The sequence below is a fragment of the Folsomia candida genome, unplaced genomic scaffold (assembly GCF_002217175.1).
Source record: "Folsomia candida strain VU population unplaced genomic scaffold, ASM221717v1 Fcan01_Sc002, whole genome shotgun sequence".
In the NCBI taxonomy this organism is placed as follows: domain Eukaryota; kingdom Metazoa; phylum Arthropoda; class Collembola; order Entomobryomorpha; family Isotomidae; genus Folsomia; species Folsomia candida.
Genome location: NW_019091194.1, coordinates 8,481,845 through 8,507,091, shown reverse-complemented (window position 1 = coordinate 8,507,091; position 25,247 = coordinate 8,481,845). Strand labels below are relative to the sequence as shown.

Sequence of the window (25,247 nt, the reverse complement as noted above, 5' to 3'; positions counted from 1 at the left end):
GTCTACAGTCGAAGTACAAGGAATCTCTAACTCTCTAATGCAAATAAACAGACAGTGGGCAAGAGGATTTTTTTGATTTTTGCACGTTGCAGTAAGTATTTAATAAACGGAATAAAATATGGTTTAAATTGAATACATAATAATAAACTAATTAATGACAGAGATAACAAAATGCATGTGGAATCAATCGATTTTAAACTCGAAATTCATCCTTACACACTAGTTCATAGTTAACAGTTCTCGGTTTTTGTCGTCGTCAGTATAATATAATAATAATAATATAAGCTTTAATTAAAGTCTGCTGCTAACCATTTTCTCTTTTTTAATAATTTCTATCATACTATATTTAGTACATCATCATCGTCCATGCACGTTTTTTCATTATATTTTATACCTTCTTTTATTAATAACAACATATTACACATAATTTAATAGGTCATTTTATCTAGTAATATAATGGTAGTATTTCGGGGTAAATCTGTATTTTTTTATATTTTTTTTATCCTTTTAGCTAAAACACCTTTATTCATTTTGATGAGGTTTCAATATTTTTTGTCCAACCTGACCTACCACAGTATCATTACATATAGATTCCAAATCGAGAATCGAGTATATCGTTATATAGCCGTTGAATTTAATTCTTTGTTTTATATTTAGAGATTTTTGTTGATTAGATTTAAATTGCGGTGCAAAATTTTAAAATTTCCAACTTTGTAAAAATTTTAAAACTTTATCGTATCTAAATAATTTAATTATCCGTTACGTGTTATGAATATTGAATTTTCACAGAGTTAAGTAGAACAATTTTTTTCTTATCTCAAATGTTACACCTTCAAAAGAGTGAACATAAATTAAAAGTCAAAGCTAGAATTCTTAAAAGTTCAAAAATGTGATGGATAAAAAAATTGATGATTTTAAGAGTTCCAGTTTTTAAAAAGAAGCAGAGTTGCACAAGATAACACAATTGAACTACGAATACCGAATTCTATACCCTTATTAATCATTTGGCGTTGCTAAAAACTTTTTCCATTCAACTTTCAAATTGTGCGAAATAGTGAAAAACTGTGAAAAGTGTATGAAAAGTTTAGTATAGTCAATTTAGTAATTCGTGCTTTCCATTTTGTATCTGATGAGAGGAGAAAGTACTACAATCTAGCGTATTAAATTACCACCTGAAAGGTAGCAATTTATACTAATGTAGTACACGAAATCTAAGTAATAGAACATATTCATATGCCACAACAAGTACATAATGTGTAATAGAGAAGAAGAAAACGAGGATTTTTTGGTTATTGCATGTTGGTGTTGACAAAAGTTTCACGCTGAATACACATTGAACCATTTCGCATTGATTAATTACCACTATTTTCACTCCAAAATTATTAGTTACATACATATATAAATCTTCTACCCACTACTTGCTAAATCACACTGTCCTTTTAGTCATTACAGTACAGATACCGTTATCCGTTGCCTTTTAAACCAGACCTTTTCTTATCCCGACCACCTTCCTTTTCCCACCCTATAAACCACAAGGCTGCATCACTTTCATCAATATTTCGCTTGATCAGTCTTTGAAGCTTATTTTCATCAGTTTTAACAATAATGATAACAAGAGTAATGATAATAATCGATATAAACTCACAATTTGATGATTTTGTAAATAATTGGCTTGGCAGTCGATTATTCTTTTTTTAAGGGTGGTTGTGAGCATTGTTTTTGTATATATATATAAATGACCAAATGCAGTAAGTTGAGGGAGGTATCGCCTAATTTTAGTACAATTATTATTATCAATTTAGCATTTTCTACTTTAGTCTAATAAGTTTAAGTCCATTCCTTTCCATCTTTTTATATCAGTTCAGTCCTTCAATCAGTTCCCCCTTCTTCTTCTTGATCATCATTCATCAGTTCTATTTCCATCACTAGCGTTTCATAGCTGTTTTTTGCTGTACTGAAATTAACTACTATTAGTAAATTGGCTTAGTAGTATAGTAATCAAGGACTTCAAATAATACACTGTATTTTTTCTATTGCTGGGTCGCGATCTGATTAGATGTTTAATTTGATTGGTTTGGTATTGTTTTGTATTTAGCAGCAACACGGTACTGCATACACGAAGTCGTTAGTTATTATTGGTCACCAAAGATGACTAGGTTTGTAGTTTTATGTGATGATGATGATAAAATTAGTAATTTAATTTTTACAGAAAGTTAAGTTTGTACAGTCCCTGCGATTTACATAGTTTCTTTTGATACATACATAAGTAATCCAATAAAAAATACGAATGAACTAAATAGATAACTCATTAATACATGTTACAGAACAGCAGCAGATAAGTACTGTCGACGAATATTTTGAAAGACTCTGAATCAATTCTAGAGCTTATTTAAACACAAACAATTTTATAGAATTAACTAATTGTAAGACGTTGTAAAGCTAAGTTTGATACGTCATTTCACACTTTACAAATCCTACTGTAGCCGATTCATAATTTAATATGCAGAGAATAATTAAAAATACGAATAGATTGCACTTGGAGTATAAACAAATTCTTTGGTCATCGTTAATATACATCCTTCCAAAAACAAAGTCAACAATAAAGTTCTACAACAAACAACTTATACACGGCACATATTTACTACGGTAATGAGAGAGTTGGTTATTTACTGGCCATAAATGTTATGCCTGAATATTACGAGCAAAGCAATTTATTTGGTAGATAAATAAATAGAAGGCCAAATCTATCAAATTTCAAAAAAATACTGACCAAAGCATGGATTTTTCATATTCCGAGAGAGAGAGAAAATACATAACTACAATATAAATATGAGTTGAGAATTGTAAGGAAAATTGGGCGAACAAGAGCCAGTAAGAATATAATACTCTTATTTATTTAGTACAAGTTGTTAAAATTTAGATTCTTATAAAGTGTCAGATCTTGCCAAGCATAACCACCCACGAAACCACCACCCCCATTATTTCCCATTCCCATCACACCCACCCGCCCAGTTATCATCAAAATCGTCATCAGACGTCGAGGAGGACAAACACTCTCACATTTGTACTTGGATATAAGTCATCGTTTGATTTTAAATCACTAAAAAAATTCTTTGTTGGTTTATTGCATATTTAGCATTATATGGTACATGTTCATATTGTATCAGTGGGATGAAATCACTATTTTTAATTACCGTTAATTATTTAATTGTAGTGTCAACAATTAAATTTCTATCACAAGTTTAAAATTGGACTTGGACTATGAACGAACGATTTGTAAAATCTTGGCTTATTATAGCTCTTGCCAGACTTGCTTGGTCAATGATTGTTCTGGATCGATCAGGTGTTACGTGTAAATTTAAGTATTCTATAATAATAATTAGTGTAAGATGTTCTTGATTCGAGGGACTAGACGGGGATTGATGCTGTGTTCTCTATTACAACGATAGTAGCAGCAGTAGTAGTGTTTTTAAATAAAGAGAGAATATTGCCAACAAACAAATTAAATGTACAAACTGTAAGGCTTTTGATGATGACCATAATGCATTCTACTAATATTTGACTTAATTCGGGTTTGTCATTGTAAATTGCCACTGATCAAATTATACCAACGAATCGATTATTACTTATTTTGTTTGCTTTTATGACTCTTGACTATTTAAATAAATTTGTATGTTTGTACATGAAAAGAAACTAAAAATCGGTGGTTGTTGAAACGGTTAACTGATGCATACCATAAAAATCCTATAAATTAACAAATTATTTGAATATAAAATGCTCCGGTTTGATCACAGATTACGAAAAATTTGGCATACAAAAATACCCAATACAAAATTTAAAATCAATACCAAAACACCTGAATACAAAGAAAAACAAAATTGTTAAATAAACAACACTACAGTTACCAAACTAACTAAATAGACAGATAATTCAAATTTGTACCCAATAAAAAAACTAATAGTTTATATTAAACATGTGCGATTGCGAAATTAATTCCTAATGCGAACGAGCGTGGGTACGTGTGAAATTAAGGTATAAATATAGCTAAAAGTAAGAAAGAATGCAATTGAGATGTGCGAACTGCAATTTTTTTTAAAGTTAAAGAGAAGTTTTAAAATTCGAAATTAATTTGTTCGTCCTATGCATAGTAGTACTGTAAAAATAACTAGATTAGATGAGACTCGATGATTTAGGTCGGTAGGTAATAATTCATAAATAATAATCAAAACAGCAATCATTGACTCGATTGCTCTAAAATTAGAAAGAAATAATCTCCAGTCTGAATGGCATATACTGCTTTGTTTTTGTAGATGTAAATAGTACTCACGAGTAGGTAATTAAATATTATTTTTTTGTAATATTTCGTCCTCCTCGAGCGTCTGATGAGCGTTTGAATGTATTCAGAGCACACAATGATTGCATTGCGTCACAATCATTATTTATTATCCCCGTATGAAATGGCATACTACAAGTATTTAGAACCACGTGCCCACCCAAAAGATTAACTATTGAGAAAACCCCTCCTCTCATATACACTCAACCAAAATAAATTACTAAGTCCACACAGTTACATCTTAGGATGGTAAATTTTAAATAAAACGCAAAAATTAACTTAACGGCTCTTGTCCGCCATCACAATAAAATGCATGCAATAAGATTCCTTCCACAAGATCCTGTACATTGTTTTGCAGTAATTTGCATAACGAACTGCTTAAAATAGACTGATGATTATTGTTTGATATATGTAGTAATACTCAGTACATGTATAATTTTTACTAGTATATGGTGTAAAAGTGGTCGTATTAATCTCAAAGTCTAATTTGAATCTTCTCATTACGAGTAGTTAGCTGTTTGTAACGCGTGTCACTCACAATGTACAACACCTTTATGTATAGTTTAGTCTTCTTTTCCGCATTTGATAATTATTATAAGGCTACCTTTTCAAAAACCTGTAAAAGTTAAGTTAATAGTTTGCTGGTTTGTTTTCATTGTGTAAGTAATAAAACTCACTGGCTAGAAGCGTATAACATTTTTATGGATGAGATTTTATCGACATTGACCTTTCGTTTTGACATCCTTCATCTCTTTCCCTCCCTCCACTTTCCTCCTCCTTCCTGCACCTATGACATGATGATGATAATGATGGTTCAAGTATCCTTGAGTTTTGAGTAAGTGTATGCAATACTATATACTATGCCTGTTATATTATCATTATTTTCGAAAGTAGTTCAATGCAATTTGTAGAAACATTTTGTCAACACCAACCGCAGAAGAAGGTCGTAGTTTGTAGTAAGCAATAACAAGTGAACATTAGGGTTTTTCGTTTTATACTTCTTAAAATCTATTTGGCTGGCGACGGCTTTTGTTTGGTTTTTTTGGTTCTACACAAGACTATATATTACTTAATACTATGTTAAGACTTAAGACTAAATTAATCACCGTAAAAGTTCCATTAAAAGGCGGGCGGGCTTATTTTTCATTTTTACTAAATAGCAGTTTGCTTTAGTTGAGTCAGGTTTTTTTGTTGAAGTTCCTTCTACTACGGAGATCAGTGTGAGCATCAGTCCCCGCCTCCTCTTACGTGTATTTTTAATTTGTAAATATACTTATGCAAAAGTCTAAAATATTTATTAAAAAGACCCGCCGTTTAATGGAAGTCTTAGGGGTCGTGATTTTATATCGATGATCGTTGGAAATAGTAAATATATTTTCATTCAACTACATATATTATCAAATCTAGCAGTATATATATTTATATATTATCTATAGTCGTACGTTTTGGATTAGATTTTAATAAGAGTTCATCAATAGAACAAGAGTTTGTCTACCTACGGACATCAAACCGTATCATATCTTAACGGATGATGATGATGAAGAAGTTGATGATGATGCATGCCATTGAATAATTGAATTAAAGAAAATTTAAAAAAAGCTTAATCCGGGTTTATGCCTTAATTGTGGCCTTGTTGCTATTGAACCAGTGGTACTTGTCACCCCCCTTGGCAGGAAGGGGCGGGCCGTACGAGGAATGATGCGGCGGCGAAGACCACTTTGATGGACTGCCATAACCATATTTCGGTGGTGAGAACTTTGCCAGCCCATAAAAATGGTTGGGATTGGGAGGACTGGACGAGAACATGTCAGACACCCCATTCGAACCATTCACCGAGTTGTACCAAGAAACTGCGGCTGAAAATAAAATCAAATTATGAAAATATATTAACTAGAGACGTCAATTACAAAATCATTGTATATTGTTTCAAGCTTATAAGACATACGTACCAGGACTTGGGGTGTGGCTATTATGATGATGGCCCATATTTCCCCCATGATGAACATGGTTTGGATGGTGGGCGTGGTGGGTAGTGTTGTTGTTGTGGTGAGAGTGGTGATGGTTGCCGTTGTGATGAGATGAGAATCCCACGGTTTGACCCCCTGGTTGTCCGAAGGGACGATTCCCTTTAAAATTCGGAGTCGTTGTACCCCCCACCCGGTTGCTCAACCCCATAGCTAGGAAACCCCGACGTCCATTCTTCCGAGTTATCATATCTTGGCTCATCTACAGACAAAATAATAGTAAAATATTTAGAATTTTTGAGATACGTGCATGCATTTTCACACTCTCTCAAATATGTAGTTCTTTACATACGTACAAATTGACAAAAACTATTAATTTGGATGTACATTAAATTACTTGTTGGCTACATTAACAATGATTTTGCTTAAAAAATCTCTAATATGTAAAAAAAGAGTAAAAAAGCAGTGCTAGTTTAAATATTTTTAGTGCATACGGCAACAACCCAAATCTTCATCGTCCTCATCACCTCACTAGCCGCCGCCCTGTGTCGTGGCTCATTATTATTATCATCGTCATCATTCTATTCAATCTGATGAGCCTGAATGTACTTTTATAGATCTTTATCATAAAATTCTGCATGATTTCCTTTATTATGCCCAAAATTGCGGTATTTCGTCTCATCGACTCTTTTACTTTGCCTTCTTTCTAGATAAATAAATGCAATGTAAATTATTTTACCCAGTTTCCCATTTCAACTCTAGCATACATAATCATCTTTTTATACACGTAAATTTGGTAAATCACGAAAAAAATACCACAAACGGTACACTCTGAATAGCGTGGCTTCAATTCAGACTCAAATTAACCGTTGGTGCAAAAAAAGTTCAGAAATTAGATCAAATTCTACTCAACTTTGCCCCACCTTATCAATTCGTTTAAAAACTGAAACTTATTAATACCAATTTAAATTATATATAAACAAATACAAGTAAAATCCAATACGACAAAAACTATAATCTAAAAAATTGTGATAATTGTATTCACGCTATCAAATTTTCGAATGATTTATTCAAATGTAAGGAAGATAGTGGTGGTGAGTGTTTGGTATGGTACTTGGTTTTTTGGCGAGGTGATTTCTGATTTCGCATGAAATTACAAATGCTATGGTGTTATGTAATAATACTACTTATATGTGCTCAGAGAGCAGATGTAGTCAGTCATCATATTCATATAGCAGCAGCTCAGCATTGCACCATGTTATGGTCAACGACCCTCTTCCTCCCTCTAAATCTTCAATGTACTGTAAACCAAGTCATACCATGCATTTATCATTATCTCTGAACTTACTACATACACACATACACTCTAAATCTACTGCTATACTCTAAATCCATTTTACATCAATAACGTATAAAGTAACTAACTTCAGTTACTTTGTACTTTGCTGTAATAATAGCAACACTTTTAACTTTACCAAACCAGATAACACCAGCCACGCATAACGTTAAACAGCCGATACAACTAAACCAAACCAAAATGATTGAATTGAGCCAACAACATCAAACTGTTTTATTCAATCAGCCCCATCGGCTTTGATTTACAGCGAACACAGTACGTACGTAAAGCCGACACATCTAAATACCATAGGTCAACTAAACCCTCGTTGTATTCACCAATTTGTTCCCATTACAAATTTTATAATGCACTACATACGTAAATGCTAATCAAATACACCTACAAAAGGTATAAAAACTTACAAAACATACTTATTTTATGTCCCCTGGTTTAAGTAATTCGCTTAGATTTAGATTTATTCAAATCAAACTTGCTTATTTACAAGCGTATTACGTTTGTTGATTACAGTAACAGATAGCATAGCACATTTAGACACCAATTATCAATTTAGGCGCTAATCGGTATCACTAAATCTTTCCTAGATGCTTAAGCATAAGGTGGCCTAGTGAATGAGTTTAAAGTAATTATTTTCCGCTAATGCTTATAAAAGATGATGCATGCAGACGAGATAAAGTATTTTTATAATCCACTCAAGACATGCTCAAGACTATAGTATATGGTCGAACAAACATAGTCGCCTACGCAAAATCCTCCAAATAAATATCCTCATCCTCATTTTATTACGTCAATATTAACCACCATCATTTGGAATCCACTTTATAAAGAAACGGAGGTCACAATGAATAATTATGTTGGCTCTTGTACAGACATACCTCCTCAACTCAACAAACCCACTCAACTTGAACTATGCTACTTTACAATTTACTGTACTGTAGTATACATTGAATTGGATTCATGTCCAGGAAATTGCTAGTCAAATTCATTCCACCAGATGACCTACTACAAGCAAATGTAATAATGCAATGGCAAATCATAATGTACAACATAAGTATGCACTACGGAACTTACAGAACAAATAGTTTAATTAATTTACTTTTTGACTTGCGCATGATGATTTCTTCATCATCATCATTATTATGAATGCTACCTATCTGTATGTATGTACGATACCTAGTTCAAATATAATTATGGTCGAAATGAAAAATAAAGTAAAATGTGACAGCAACTAGAAAGACGGCAGCAAGCCGGATTACTTGACAAACTTTTAAGTGTGGAATCAAATATAGGTAGGTACGCATAATTTGAAGGACATACGTTATACCAACTATGAATCGGCCAGCGTGGATATATTCTCATTTGTTAATTCAATTTATACCAACACATATTGTGCTCTGTAAACAACAGAAGGGACTTGCGAAATTCCTATTTGCAATCGCAATTTACTACTATACTATAATCAAACAACATCACGGCGAGCATGATGAGATGACGAGAGGACGTTGGGATTGGTCAGAGCAGAGCAACAAAGAGTTGCAAATAAGCATATTATGCTTGTGCATTATATCCAACATTCACCAACGGACACTTGAAATAATGCGTTCTCCAACGAACTCCTCAACTAAAAAAGAGTTCAACGTTTCTTTAACTGACTATGTATTTCACAACAGTTTATCTGACACTAGTTACTATCTAAAATTAGCTCAAAATTAACAACTCGTTGTAAGTTTTGACCTTCTCTTAGCCTTTTAACTTGATGCTTAAAACCTATCATAAAACTCTATGTATCAAATTCATTCAAGAAAAATAAAGAGACATACCTTATCACGGAGCTCTTGAGATTTCTTTCTGATCTCATCAAAGTTTACTTGATCTAAAAAGACTTCTCCATTGCCACCATTCTTAAAGTTTGCGAGCATACAAAAGGAGCCTTGGCTTTCACCAAACCTAAAGATTCAAAGTGCAAAAATACCGTTGTTAATTCAAAATTAATTTTTCTTAAGCAATTAGTTATGTAATAAAATTAATTGTAATCTAACCTGCAACAAACTTCTTTCGGATCCACCCATAGGGTAAGTTCGACCTAGAAATAAACAATGAATCAGTGAAGATGATACATAATTTATTTTTGTGGGGTCAGTTTAAACATATTATTTCAAAAGGAGGGGCTAGTACAAAGTTTGAACAGGATTTAATATTAACAAAACAAACATTATGTTAGCATGCGTATCATCCTTACTGGGAGTTGTAGTTGTTCGTATGAGAGTCCAATTTCTGAGGCGGCTTGTTCTATGATGGAATCCTTTCGGACCATTTCGTTGACGCGGATGCACCGAAATGCTTGTCCTCGGTTTGGCTTGTCGGGAAACCAATGATTTTCAAAACGCGAACATCTATTAAAACGCAATAATGTAAAGGTTGGAAATACACTTTTGAGTAGGTTTTGGCTACTACGTTGATCACCAAACTACAAATCCACCTAGTCCATTATGTAAAAAAAGACAAGGTAAAGAGGGGGCACTCAACTCAGAGACCACAAATGTCGACTGAGAATTTATCAAAATGAGAAAGGGGTCTATACGGACTGAATGATAACCTACAATTCAAGCGGAAATGAATAACTGTGTACAGGCGTTTTCAAAAACGAGAAAAGACTTCAAGGCATAATAATCATCCGTCTTCAAGAGCAGGAAAAAAATACTGAATACGGGACCTACATAAGTACACCAGCTCTGATGATGAGTCAACTGAAGATGACTGTTTAATCTAATTTTTTATTAAGCATTTAAAGTTAAATAAACTTACAATAACTCGACCAACCGTTCCTGGAGACCTTCAAGCTGCTCTTGACTCAATGACCCGTTGCACCCATTCTCGACGACTTTTATGAGAAACTTCGCTGTAAAAATATGAACAATTGTTTACGATAGAGTTTTCGCGTATTTTTGCAGCTTTGATTTACTAGCCATCTCAACAATTAAGTAATATTCTGACTATTCTATACAGGCAGAAGAGAAGAACGAAGAATGGGGGCGTCTGAACAGTAGTGAAAAGTAATTCGTAAATACCTGCTACTGACACCTCCTCTTTCATGACGTTTGGTAAGACTTTAACTTGATCCGGATCCAACTGATAGAAAATGCTTCTTCCAGTTTACGACTAACCAGTTCACTTTCTCCTGGGGAGGATGTACTAAAATTGCTTATAATACGAGTTCTGTACGAGCACGATTCCGATAATGCGGACATTAATGGATGATGTGGACTACAGATCCACCACAAAATTATCACCGTCGCTGTCGCCAATGAAATCAATGGCGGAGACGAGTGAAATTCCTAAAAAAGGTAATTTTGAGACTTTTCGTATTTGGAATGGGAAGCCTTCGTTCGTCTTGACGAAGATGATGGTGATGATGAGATCCACAATTGGCAATCACTGAAGCACGTAAAATTAATTATTAGTAAGAGCTATTGTGAAATGAGTATCACAATAACGTACAGCAATCCGTTTTGAATATTTCCTTTCTTTTCTGTAAAAACACTTTTTGCTGCTGATTTTGGTGTCGAATGGCTTGTTTCTTATTTCGTCAAATTTAATAATTTAAAAAGCTCCACGTTCTCGAGTAACGTAATGGTAAAAGATGGGAATAAAATTTGTTGAAATCAATTAATTAAAATTCGAAATCGCTCCTTTTCCTTCTTCTCCTCCCGTTGCTTTCTCTTCACTAGTGAGTTTGTGAAACCTGCAATAATAAAACGAAGAATGAAATTAGAAATCACACATATTTTATGAGCACTGCGATTTGTTTAATGTTATCAGTATTATCGTGAATATAATGTCTGCTGATTCGTTTACACAAGCAAATGTTTTCGTTCTTTGAACAAAACAGTCTCTCAATTATTGTTCAGAAATCATAATTGCCCATTATTTATTACTCGTTATTAGAGAAACGAAATTGTGGTTGACATTGACATTCAATTCAAAGCTAAAAATAACAAATTTGTCATGAAAAATAGAGTTCCTCTCTCACACATTGAGCTATGGAACTTTGTTACAAGCTAGACAAATTCCCTCTTCGATGTTCGCAGTTTCGCACATGCACTTGGTCACTTATTAACAGTGAAAATGGCCTATAAGTGGTCGGTACACTTATGTATAAGTGATCAACAGAACCATGATTTACCGATCATAATTGATCTAGATTTCACTATTGTGCATATTGCTGCATGTGAGTCAGTGAAGGACGCAACTCAAATGGTTCACAACTGGCTATATTATATTCAGCAAGTCCACTCCTTAACACAATCCATCTGGTAATTTCAAACCAAAAATTTGTTCCGCAAAATATTTCTAGGTTGCAGATAGTTGAACATACCTTTTTTAAATAAGCCCGATTAGAGATTATTCAAAATTTATTTCAATATTTATGCTAAAACTTGAGATTAGTTGAGAATTGCACAGAAGCATGCATGCAATGCCATGCCAAAAGAACAGCACGTTTTTGAATTTCTTGTTTCGCTCACTCGTAATTAAACTACGACTGAGCTAAATCGACAATGAGCTCAACCCGAAACTTATTAGATCATATACAAACCACATCCATGCGTATATACTGCTAAACATATAGTAATATGCATACAACGCAAATGATCGCATATTCATGAGTATGGATGAGTATATACTTTGAGCTACGTATGTACATTAGAGAAATGGTAGACATTCGTACACCTAATGATTACGCAAAAGCATGTTACTTTAAACACAGTTTGCTCTTCTGAACAAACAACTGGAACATCCATATAAAAAAATCCTCCGTCTCTTTTTACTAAACCCAATAGCCTCGTATATATCCTTCTCATGCGTTCACGAATGGCGTGACTGATCTCACATAATCTGGAACTTTTGAGGATTGAGCAGCATTTCGACCAACAGATACCTCGCCATTTGAGATGTGTATATGTACGTACAACAGATCCACTCTCTATTCTCTATATCCAAATAATATTAAAGTGTTGCTGATTCGCTCTCTATATCGTACGCCAAATTCTAATGAGCAAACCAGCAGCCGCAAACCAACTCATTTTAATAAAGCGGTTAAAAAATGCGTCGTAGTAGCAACTATCAGGAATGACTTGATATCAGGTTGCGTTCACGTACTTGCTTACGTCTACTGGGAAATCAGCCAGTAGGAATAAAGAATAATAAACCCAATAACTCCTACAGACTTGCATACATTACATGGACTTGGTTTACGCAGAAGTTGATGTACACCACTCTTAATTGCTATTCTCAAACTCGTTTTATACACTATTTAATATGTAGTCAATTGAGTGACTGCCACTGCGGATTCGTAATAGCAACAATAAGAAATTATTCCAGTAAAAATTGGTATGGATATGAAATGAGTATGTATGGATAATTTCTGCCCTGTCGTCATTCTATCTGAATTCTAGAAATACGCACTTGTCTCTATTATGCGGAATCTGCAAGTTGCATATAAGCAATGTTATTTTACTTTCATACATTTTTATGCGTACTAATCTGTATATATTTTTGGTATCAAGTATTTTTCACACACAATATTAATCATCAAAGGGTTGAATTAATTTTTCATTGAAAGAATAAAATTGTTAACCACGAGCAATGCATGGATCGCTTTTGTTAGGTCCCATTAGTTGCGGCTGTGCTATATGCCAGATTGTTCATTTTAAGTACATGTACGTCCCATGGTCCTTACAATCTAACACTATATAAGGTACCATACCATACTATAAGCCATAGTATGCATTGTAATGTGACCCTTATACTGCTTGTGAACATAATGGTGAATAAAAATAATCGAAAGAGTTATAATAAAGGTTGTGGCTTTTGTTCGACTTTGAGTCACCTACACGGCTACACGAGCCAGTTTCGTGGTTGGCAACAGAATGAACAAAACTTTTGCCTCATACTACATAGCAAGAAAGAACCATGTATAATACCTATCATAATACAACCTACGTATATGTACTATCCTCTGTTATGAACCTGTACCAAGTTACCAACTACCAGTCCTAAACCTGCCTTCAACACACGTTGAAAAACTGACCTTCAAAAAGAAAAAAACTGATAGTATTCAACAACCAAGCACTAAATAAAACAACCCAAAAATGTTATGCTTCGTTTAAAATTCCATCAACCCCATAGATCAACCCACACAAAATGATATAAAGGCAAATATATATTATATATCAAAATCCGAGTATTGTTTCTGCTTATCTGTAGAAAATTATTGAAATATACACATATCTAACCGACTACGGTTACAAGTTAGTCAATCATCAAAAAGCGATTCCTCAAAAACCTTACTTGTTTCACAAATTTCTAATGTTAGGGTGCCTAGTTAATGTAGAAATCAGCATCTCGTCCAGGTCTTGTGTATTCGTAAATTTTAGTCCAGTTGACCCAAGCTTGGATGAGCGTCACACTAATTACTACGAGTGCGAATTTTTTATCACAAATAGACACGCGAAACTTGGAACTATGATGACTCTGTCCCTACTTATCATATGGAGAATAAATCGAGTTCACAAACAACAAAGCCATATTATATGTAAAGCATTCGATAAAATGCAATTCTTGCTTTAGTTGCAAATTTCTATGCAGTGTGAACAAAGATAATAATGCATTTTTCTAAGTAATCGTTAAACATTTGCAACTTTTCCACGCTTCACGTAGATGGTAAAGGTTAAATTTTATGTTTCTCATAAATGTTCTCTAAACCTATAAAGACATCATGAAATTACCATTAGCTTGATATGACTGCAAAAAAGCATGCTTGCATAGCACATAAATTCGTAAACAGCGCATATAATGCACGAGTTGATAATTATAACACTAACAATTCGCATTTAAAAGGAATTAAACCGTGCGAATTGCTTCACTTTTGAACACAATTTGCAGGCAATGTTCATTAAAATTATCACAAAAGGGTACCTGACCTATTACTGTTGAACTGAACGAAACACATGCGCAACAAGAAATCAGATATGCTTTAAAATTATTTGCATCTTACACAGATGACAGAACACGTAAGTCGACTGTGCTTTTACGTATCGTAGCTGCTATCGAAATTAAGAGCAATGTAATGGATTGCATATACATTTAATCTGATAACTACACAGTAATTCCTGTCAGTATACATATATATATATACTGACCAGAGAGTAAATCCATAAAGTACATTCAGCATCAGCACTACATACATACAAATTTTAGAAATCTATTCTTCAAGACCTTACGCAGTTGTTACCAATTTATTAAAATCATGGACTGTTATAATAAAACACACTTTTTTTCGGCGAGTGTGCACTAGTATGCGGGACGAGCAATTGCGTAATTTTTAAAACGTTACTAAAATTGTATTCCTTCATAAAGTGCAATTAATTTACAACATCTATTTAGCCATGACTAGTTCTACTAGCCGTAACAGTAATAATCGCAATTATCAGTCTTGCAGGAAAGCAAGTCCATTATAATAAAGGAGCACAAAGACGCAGTACGTATGAATCTTCATACCTACCTGCATAGATAACCAAATAAACTCGTGATATGGTAGATTTATATATATGCATATGCAATTTACACCATCAAAAGACGAAATCAGAACAAGAAACAAATCAGGTAATTTAAACCTGATTTGTAATAATTTTATGATCGTGCGATATTTCCATATGACGGCATAATTTAGATACATGGAAAACTACAAATGGCATTTTAATCAATTTCGCAAAACAAAAAATTTGAATCGGCCTAATCGTCGGTAGCACTGTAGCAGTAGATTTAATTTAAATCATAATTTTATAGATACTTTGAGAGTCTATAACAATATTGGTCGAATTGCAGGATTTATTAAACCATTTACGATATTTATATGTATACTTACGTATTTATATACATATATGTATACGACCTGATTTTCTATACATGAAAGTTGTATATAAATATATATATTTCCTCAGAGATCACGTATACTGAAATGATCCCGTCCTTTTTGATAAAAAACCAAGTACTGATGAAACTTAAACCATAGTGAATCCAATAACATATGGATTGACAATTTATTCATTGTGATGATAAATCCAATGCAATTGACTTGTTTCTTGCACAGCCTGTTGCTGCATATTCAAGTAATTCAAGTTAAAGTTAACTTCGTTGGTTACTTAAAAATTAAAATGGTAAAGGAGACAACTGGGTCAAAGGAAACGAGCCTCCTTCGATCCTCTCTTTGTACAGAACAGCATGGCTTTGGCTTATGATATGACTTGCTTGTCCTCATCTCAATTCGCTTATTCTCAATCTCCAATCTCACTCGCTCAATTTATTTATTTATTACACCCATCCACCAACAAACTACGCCAACGAATTGAAGCAATAAGCGAACAATAATATGAACAAACTTAGGAGTCAGTCCTTAGTCAGTTCAGCTTGACGACATCAATTGACTCGACTACAGGCCTGTTTTTCTCTTAAAAAAAATCACCAAATAACCTCCTTTAATTTCAGCCCAATCAAATGCAACCTTTAATTTCCTTTCAAATTTGCAAATAATGTTACTTGTAATGCATTATAATTTATATGCCTTTACAGATTTTTATTCCGAGTCCCGGCTTATCAAACCGTCACATTTATGTATTTTTCGCTCTTTTCGTCTTAAAATTTGGTACACGCAGGTATATACATTGTATAGTGTATCCCATACGTGCCTAATTAAGTCAAGTTCGAGGGTTAGCAAAATTAGTTCAGAGGGGGTCATTGTGGGGTACATAGATCGGGCGACAGCGTCTAAGGACAACCGGGGGGTGTGGCCGGCGTAAATGGGATAAAACCCTCCTTCACTTTTTGCATACTCACCTAGTACTACGACATACCCAAAGGGCATCAAAATCTACTATCGGTCAACGGTTGTCCCCCTAAGTCACGCAAGAGGAATACATATGAAACAGAAATACAAAAATGTTCAACCGGAAGATGAAAATGATGAATCTAACATGGAATGGTTGTAAAATTTAGGAATATTTTGGGAGTAGGTTTTAGTGCAAATTAATGTATGCATAATGATATTTATATCCTGGTTTGCCCAGTTTCAATTTGTTAAGCAGTTCTTAACCGTTTGATTTAATTTGTTATCATGTAATGCCTTTAAGCATTACAGAGTGAAGAGCATATTAGTGCACTATCATGCAGTAGGTATTTAGAGTGGTTAGTACGTATAGAAATTGGAAAAGTAGTAAAGTACTTATAATAATGGTAGATTTTATGACGATATCGCGTGCAATTGAAAAGTTGGAATAATACATAAATAAATATATACATACATGAATCTATCTGATTGCTCTTTTTTTGGTTCGCTACTTTTCCTTCTCATTAAAAAAATCATGTCGCCGTTGGGTTTCGGAAATACATATGTATTATTCTTGCCCATATGAAGTGTCGTTGTTGCATCCATCCACCCTGTGCATTTTTGGTTATTTGATGCAAGTCATTTTACTTTAATGAGGTGCATTTATTAGTCATTTTAGCTATTACCGGTTCTTTGTAGCAAAAGATTTCAATTGATTGCATCTTGCTGCACACGATGTAATTCACATGTATGTACCTTTTATGTCTACTAACTAAACTTAAAAAATATCCACATTTTTTTCAACCTTATATGTATATATTCTTCGTATCGTGAATAAGGACTAATACTTGCACAAAAAACACTATATATTTTAGAGAAATACCACTTAAATTGAGATGCTATATAATGGAAATAGATCTGCTAGATTAAAAAAAAATTCTAATTGACAAATAAAAATGATTGAATTAACATGCTCCATACGGCTATTTGCTTTAAGTGAGACATCAGAAAAAATCAAGTTATATGGCGACGAAATATTATTAAGAAACTCCTGCTGTCTTCAGATGAGGTCAGCATCGCCATAAAATTATATTGCCACAAGGTGCAAATCAATATAAATCATGAAATACCTCACTGTTAGCTTGTCTAACATGATAAACTATTTTGAAAAAGTTGAGATTTCCATTCAATTCATGTATAAAACCTACTGCTGAATGAACCTTACTGAAAAATGAAACCATTTATTTTCAAACAAAACAAAAGAAGGAGACACGTAAATCTAAATTTCAAATTGCACGAAAAGGAAGTAAATTGAATTAAGTGTTTCTGTCTCCTTTCCAACCAACATCGGTGTTGAGGAAATTCATCCATGCTAATTATTCATGTAGTCGTGTGATGAAAATTGTAATATTGCATCCTGTTTACCTTCATCGTTGCAAATTGTCGTTTTGGCAGCAATTGATAACAATGAACAACGCAAAAAGGAAAGATGTGAATGCTGGAGTAGCGTGATGAAGAACTTTTGTTAAGTATTCGACTGACAAGAGTTTGACCAGCAACAAAATCACTAAATAACATCTGCTAATATACTTATCCTCAGTGCTATCTCATCATATCATCATTCAATCCTACGTTACTAATTTATTGGTGGAATCGAATAATGAGATCATTTAATGACATTAAACCTTATTACGGACATTCACTACTATACGTATCACAGTACCAGTACGTACATACTATCATCAGCATCAGACATTACTACAGTTGTATATGTATAAACCAGGCGTATAAATTCGCATGAAAACGAATACCAATACCCCATTAACTTTATCTATTTTGGTACGGTTAATACCACTCCACCCAATAGCATTTAAAGATATTTGAACAAACTACGCATTTAATACTTAATCGTACTTACGGTGTTTATGTAGTCTACATTCTGTTACGTTTTGCCCGATTCAGTTATTTAGAAAGGATAGAGAGATATTTGGTTCAAAAACTAAGAGTATCCAACTCTATAGAGTATGTATATATATGGCACACGACGCATATTATAATGAGACCTTCACATTTTCACAAATCTAATATAATAAATCTAGCAACTCATGCAACGCAATTCTTGTCAACTCCGAGGTAGCGTTTAGTCTAACGAATAATTGCAGAATTATTATTTTTTACATGCTACGACTAATCAGGTGTCCCGAGTGCATTCACTCCATGTACCAATCGTGTCGAGATAATAAGTTTGTAATTTGTAAGTATTCATCTTCTTTATCATTTGTTTGCATTTTAAAAACAAATCTGCTTCACGCACTCCGGCCCGACAACTCTCTGCACTTGTTTTGGTGTTGATGTTGGGCTTCCTAAAAAAACAAGTGTTTCCAGCCGTTCCGTTGAAAATTATATTTTCTACTATCTGGTAAAGAAAGACACCTTTTTATCCTTATCGACCTCAAATACGATATATCAACATCAGCTCAGAGAACTCCACAAAAGCAGACTATATATGGGCTGAACTCTTTGTATTTGCTACTATCGTTCCACAAATACAAATACATTCTTTGACCAGCCAGAGATTGCTTACGCCAGTGGTCTTATTATTACTACAGACCAACTGGAGATGCTGAACCTTTTCCTTTATTATTTGTTATATGCACCAAATGAGACAAAAGTCCTCCAAATGGTAAACATGTAAAGTCTAGCCATCGGTTTTGTGTATGCCTTAATATCAAAATATGAAAGGGCTTTCACTGACTTAAGGGTGCACGCATAACGACAAGATATAAATATCGTAACAAGTCTCCTATTTGAGCCTGAGCAAGGTGTCAAGTCTTTGTTCATCTCTCGCGCATCTGCCATGAAGTGTACACAAATATACCAGCAGTTTAAAGTACCAAGGGAAGGGACAAAAAATAGGGATTCATCCACACAAGGGAAGCAGATGTTTCCATCCGTATAACATTGCCATCAGAGGGCCGACCAAGGGTTGTTGTTTTGTTATAACTTCCAATCATCGTTCAAATCCACCTTTCAAAAACAACTAGGCCCAAACTTTTCGAATACGTACGTACACATTGCTTTAAACGCTTCGCTCTGCCAAATCGAGATGAAGAACCCAAACAAAAACATTAGAGAGAAGGGAGAATAAGAGCTTCCTTCCATCCCTTGTGAATGACGTCGTCCTGGGAGTCCAACCTTCCTCACCCTCAAATCAACCCTCATCGCACCAGCAGCAATGCAATAGCAACAACAAACTTGGTCTCAACTTTTTAAGACTCGGTTACTGTGGATGAAGTTCTAACCCTGCAGACTTATTACACCGCTTTGTAGCATTAATTTCACGACGTCACCGGTCAAAAAAATTTTTTCCTCCAAACTGGTCCAAAATAAAAGTCTAGCATGGGAATAGTATAGAAAAATTATTTTTAGCGTTCTATGACCCCTGGGTCATGAATTAAGGGCCCCTGAAGGGTCAAATAGCGTTCCCTGATAACCCCATGCAAATGGGGTATCAAATTAATCCCCTGGACCAGGGGAACCAGAAAAATATTTTTATAAATTTTTATGACCCTTGAGTCGTGAACTAGGAGCCCTTGAAGGGTTAAATATCATTCCCTCACAACTAAAGGCAAGTGGGGTATCAAATTAATCCCCTGGACAAGGGGAACCCAAAAAATATTTTTCTGGATTTTTTTGACCCTCAGGTCAAGAGTTAAGGGCCCCCGAAGGGTCAAAATAGTAACCATGGTAACCCCATGCAAGTGGGGTATCAAATTAATCCCCTGGCAAAGGGCAAGCATAAAAATATTTTCCTGAATTTTTTTGACCTATCGGGCAACAGTTAAGGGTCCCTGAAGGGTCAACATAGTAACCATGGTAACTAAGGTGAATGGGGTATCAAATTAATCCCCTGGACCAGGGGAATCAGAAAAATATTTTTTGGGTTCCCCTTGTCCAGGGGATTAATTTGATACCCCACTTGCCTTTAGTTGTGAGGGAATGATATTTAACCCTTCAAGGGCTCCTAGTTCACGACTCAAGGGTCATAAAAATTTATAAAAATATTTTTCTGGTTCCCCTGGTCCAGGGGATTAATTTGATACCCCATTTGCATGGGGTTATCAGGGAACGCTATTTGACCCTTCAGGGGCCCTTAATTCATGACCCAGGGGTCATAGAACGCTAAAAATAATTTTTCTATACTATTCCCATGCTAGACTTTTATTTTGGACCAGTTTGGAGGAAAAAATTTTTTTGACCGGTGACGTCGTGAAATTAATGCTACAAAGCGGTGTAATAAGTCTGCAGGGTTAGAACTTCATCCACAGTATTTTCTGGTAAAAAACATCTCACATCTTCAGCAGCAGGATATCATCATGTTTTCAACCAACGCAATTCACTCATTTTTTGCTCATTGGACTGGAACAATTAACTCTGGAGGAATCACAGATATTATACTAACTCTATCTCCTGCACGACGGTATAGGTTTTGCTGGGAAAAAGGGTAGCTTGTCACTAGGCTAATAGTGCCTTCGCCATCCCTTATTCCATCACAGGCTACAAATTTATAAAAAGTGCATCAGCAGTGCAACCATCCACATCTCGACTCAAATCAACAAATGCTCCAATCCTAACGAAATTATTGAATGCGATATTTCGATACTATGTCCATGGTATTTGCTGGAGCTTTCATGTGAAAAATTAAATAATAGTTAGCAAATGAATAGTAATGATGTTACACAAAAGTAGTATGTATGCTATCTTTGGTCTTCTAAAAACAAGCCTTAGAAGAATTGCATGCTCATTATTTTGTAAACGATAAGTCCAAAGTGAAGATAAGCTGACGTCGAAAATAGAGATGATTGAATTGAGAGAGTTGTTAGATAATACGGTGTGCTGGTCGGTTACTAGCCGGTTTTAAATCATGAAAAGTTTCAAGGGTAAAAGGACAACCCGGACCAACGACCACTAGTACTGCAAAAAAACTGGCTAAAATAATTTTATTTTGAAACAAGGCCTCACATTATTATTATTACCGTATCATTATTCGATTCTGCCAAGTGGAATTGGCATACATGCATGCACGTCCATCAGCTACATTTAGTTTCATAATAAACAATACACGGATAAACAAACAGCAATGGGAATTGCATGGTTAAAGGCAAAACACCTTATTCTCCATTTACCAGCTAAATAGTTTAAGACGGTTTTGTTCTGGTCAAATTCCAAGTCAGGTTTAGGACGATGGACGCTCTGCTAGCATAAATGAATGCTATTGTCTATATATGAGAACATGATGATGGTGGTGTTGCATATTTTTTGCAATAATTATCTAAACAGCCTTTAATACCTCCTTCTAATCCTAAGCTACATAAGTGTAAAGAAAACTTTTCTATTTCCCAGCCAAAGAATTGTATGTTACGAAACGGGAGGAATTTTATTTATGGCAATCTCCCCAACATGGTATCGTATTCAATTTAAACAAGTAACTACTACGTACTTGACCAGGAATAATGGGTTATTATTCTTATTATCATCAACATCAAATGGTTTGATTATGTCAGACACGAGTTGAGTCCAGTCTGGAACCGGATGGAACTTGGAATTTTTTTCAGCGTATATTTTCATTCAACTACACAAGCTGCATATCAACCCTGAATATTAACCGGTTTTGCACCTGGTGTGTGGTATCAAATACGAAAATATAATATGTAGTACTAGTAAAAGGTATATTTTCCCCTCGTTACAGTGGTTGACAAACAGGAACTGAAAGCATGTCTATGTAGAAGGAACTAGTAGGTAGGACAGGAAGGTGGGGAATCTAAAATCCCCGAAAGCCCCCGGGCATCGGCGCCACAACATTCGTCAACACATTTCATCATCATCACCAAAACTCATAGTCATTAAACTTTGTAGTGTGTAGCAATGCAATAAGAATTAGTCACCCAAATTTTCAACTTTTTGTGAAGATACAGTTTTGCGGTGGAATAACAAAAAGACAAATAAATGCGCATAAACTTTTCTTGACGCATGTGTCAATGTGTCAAACACAGAATGGTACCGATTAGTTACCGAGCCAAGATGATTGCCCGTAATTTAATAACAATTTTCTACCTATAAATGCCAGCAAGCCGAAGGTATAGTATTAGAAAGGAGGAGACGAAGGAGTAAATAGCGAGCAATTCTCTACACAAAGTATAAAAGTGTGCTTTCTTCTTTGTCTTATTAAGTAGATATCGTAGCAGCAGGCAAGTAACTTTATCTGATGAGTCTCATCATCATTCGTTCGCTCATTCTCTAAAACAGAGATAGAGAGAGAATGGACAAGCAAGACAAATGCAATTCCTTCCTTGAGAGTACATTATACTATTATAAATTAGATTAGAATTAGAAATTGGATCTCTCCTGAATACAATTGCGTTACGATCTACAAACAGAGAAAAACAACATCCCAGGCATCAATTTACATATATATTCGCGATTCTAACAACAAAGACAGTTGCAGAAGAGCAAACTATTCGATTAGATTTCATTTAAATTACTTTTTGATGTAATCATTGAAATCATCTAGCCCTCTGTCTGATGTCATTCCCCATCAAAGGTCACAAGTAGCGTTCAGCTATTTGTCTGCCACATCGTAATTAAAGAAGGAATGAATAAGTAGAGATTAATTAGGTATTCTTAAAAATTAGCTGTTGGAGTTGGGAGCTAGAAATTTCTTGAAATTTCATTTCAAATTTCAAATTTGAAATTTCTTGAAATTTCTTGCATGAAGTGTACGAACTAATAATTTTTAAAAATTATTAGTTCGTACACTTCATGCAACTCAATGTGACAGAACAGAGGTATGTAATAAAATCGATATTGTTATACATGAAACCCTTCAATTTAGAATTTTAAGTTATGGAAAAGGGGTACATATATATAACAACAGATAATATGTGTGGTGGCTCAGTGGCTCTCTCTCTCTCTGCATTGAAATTGCACACAAATTCCCTGTCGCTGCCCTTGTAAAATAACGACGACGCGGAGCATTTTAATAAACTTTACAAATAGTTATTTAATCGATGACATGCAGAAGAGAAAGTAATGCAAAACCCAATTTTCCCCTTCCAGATTCCTAATTGATTCCTATAACGATTTTGTTACGATGACTCAAAGGGCACCTTTAATTTCGAATCTAATTTCTTTCTATGTACTTAATAGTATGTATATATGTAGTAATTAATTAAATGGTCTGAACGTCGAATTATCCTCTCTATTCTATGCACCACATATTTTTTCAAGGCAAAGATTATAATACAGTGGCAATTAATTATCATTGCATTGGACTATTAATACTTAATATACAATTTTCGGTTGATTTTGTTCAGTTCGTGTATCAAATAACAAATAAAATTAATTCCAACCGCAGATCCCATTACTCATAAAATATGTCGACGATGCTGAAACAAGCTCGGCAAGGTATGTATAATATTTAATTTAACTTGCCAAGTTGCATTCAACCAACGTTAAAAATAACAATGTCGTCTCGTCTAACATCTACTTGCGCCTAACCTCATCCTACATATTTACAAGGTTTATGAATTCAGCTTCTCTCCAAATGCATACAAACCATACAATGTACATAATATGGAGAAACACAACACTAAATTATGAATAAGTTGAGAGCTCCGTTGTTAAACAGTTAAAACTAAATTAAAATTGTCATTATTGATCAATTGCACAATCACACAATTAATTCTTGTCTCCGTTTGTTTCGTAAATGCATGACGTTTCTTTCAGTCTTGTTTTATTTGTCAGCCAGAAAAGTCTAACAAAAGACGGTTTTTTAACAGAGAATGATGTAGTAGGAAACAACACAATGATGGCTCTTCTGTTAGAAATATAGATACGAATGCATTAATTATTTTTTATACGTTAAAGTTATGAGTAATAAATAAACAATTAATTTATGTTCCGTAAATTCTATTTTTTACGATATTTTTGTCAGGAATATGATCGCATCTTATTCTTTCTTTCATCTTTTAAGTCTTTTACGAGTTCAGTAGTAATGATAACGGCTTTGATACTATTTACTTAAAACAACGTAATTCATTAACAGTCGGGTTTCCTCAGTTTGCATTACAATCTCTGCTGTAGTCACCTCTTGTATCCAAAAACTTGCAAAAATAATTATTTTACTCCAATCAATTTTTCGAGTTATAACACCTCAATAATTTCAATTTCAATTTCTCTAGACCCCACAAAATTGATCATCAACGGACAATTCACAACCCACTGGTTCATCTATCATTATTTATACTCACTCATTCACCAGCCTTCCTTAGAAGGAAGGATTATTAAAACAAAGGAGATTTCTGTAATGTTGACCTCGCTGCAAGACAAAGAAAAAGGATCCCATCCCATTACACAGCTTCGTCAGTTCTTGCTACATCCCACAAACTATCTCTTTGCAACAAATCCTTCGTCCTCTAATTGCGACACATGAATGGATCGTGCAGCTTTTCACACTGATAACTTTGGGGCAAATATGAGTATCTCCGAGGTTCGAGATGAGGGGGTGTGGAATGTCGTTACCTACCTTGTGAGTTGTTCCACAAGAGAGTTGCTTGAGAGAAAAGTTGCAAAGATGGAGACGGGGGAGAGTGAGATTGATGTTCACAGCTCAAGTAGCACTATTTGACTGAAGACTCGTTCGCTGAGAGAAGGGAA

At 34.4% G+C, this 25,247-nt stretch overlaps 1 protein-coding gene across 4 annotated transcripts; it reads right to left on the bottom strand.

The window, feature by feature from the left end:
• Nucleotides 1-82: 82 nt before the first annotated feature.
• On the bottom strand, nt 83-25,247 carry LOC110842861 (protein BTG3). Of its 4 annotated transcripts, none has more exons than XM_022088698.2 (10): nt 25,117-25,247; nt 11,150-11,393; nt 10,720-11,086; nt 10,457-10,550; nt 9,891-10,044; nt 9,691-9,734; nt 9,472-9,598; nt 6,283-6,559; nt 5,266-6,189; nt 83-1,211 (listed from the first exon to the last, which is right to left on the bottom strand). In XM_022088698.2, the coding sequence occupies exons 3-9, from the start codon at nt 10,742-10,744 to the stop codon at nt 5,945-5,947; spliced, it is 966 nt and encodes a 321-aa protein (XP_021944390.1). In that variant the 5' UTR covers nt 10,745-11,086; nt 11,150-11,393; nt 25,117-25,247; the 3' UTR covers nt 83-1,211; nt 5,266-5,944. The 4 variants fall into 4 exon arrangements, with proteins under 4 accessions (XP_021944390.1, XP_021944391.1, XP_021944393.1 ...); XM_022088699.2 differs by lacking the exon at nt 25,117-25,247 and adding an exon at nt 12,027-12,188; XM_022088701.2 differs by lacking the exon at nt 25,117-25,247 and adding an exon at nt 11,835-11,958.

Excerpts from the sequence above, each read along its gene's own strand:
- LOC110842861 (XM_022088698.2), bottom strand. The coding sequence starts at position 10,744 with ATGAAAGAGGAGGTGTCAGTAGCAG. Across the intron at positions 10,551-10,719 it reads AGAGGAGGTGTCAGTAGCAG|CGAAGTTTCTCATAAAAGTC; the intron begins GTATTTACGAAT and ends ATATTTTTACAG. Across the intron at positions 9,599-9,690 it reads CCGAAAGAAGTTTGTTGCAG|GTTTGGTGAAAGCCAAGGCT; the intron begins GTTAGATTACAA and ends TTGAATCTTTAG.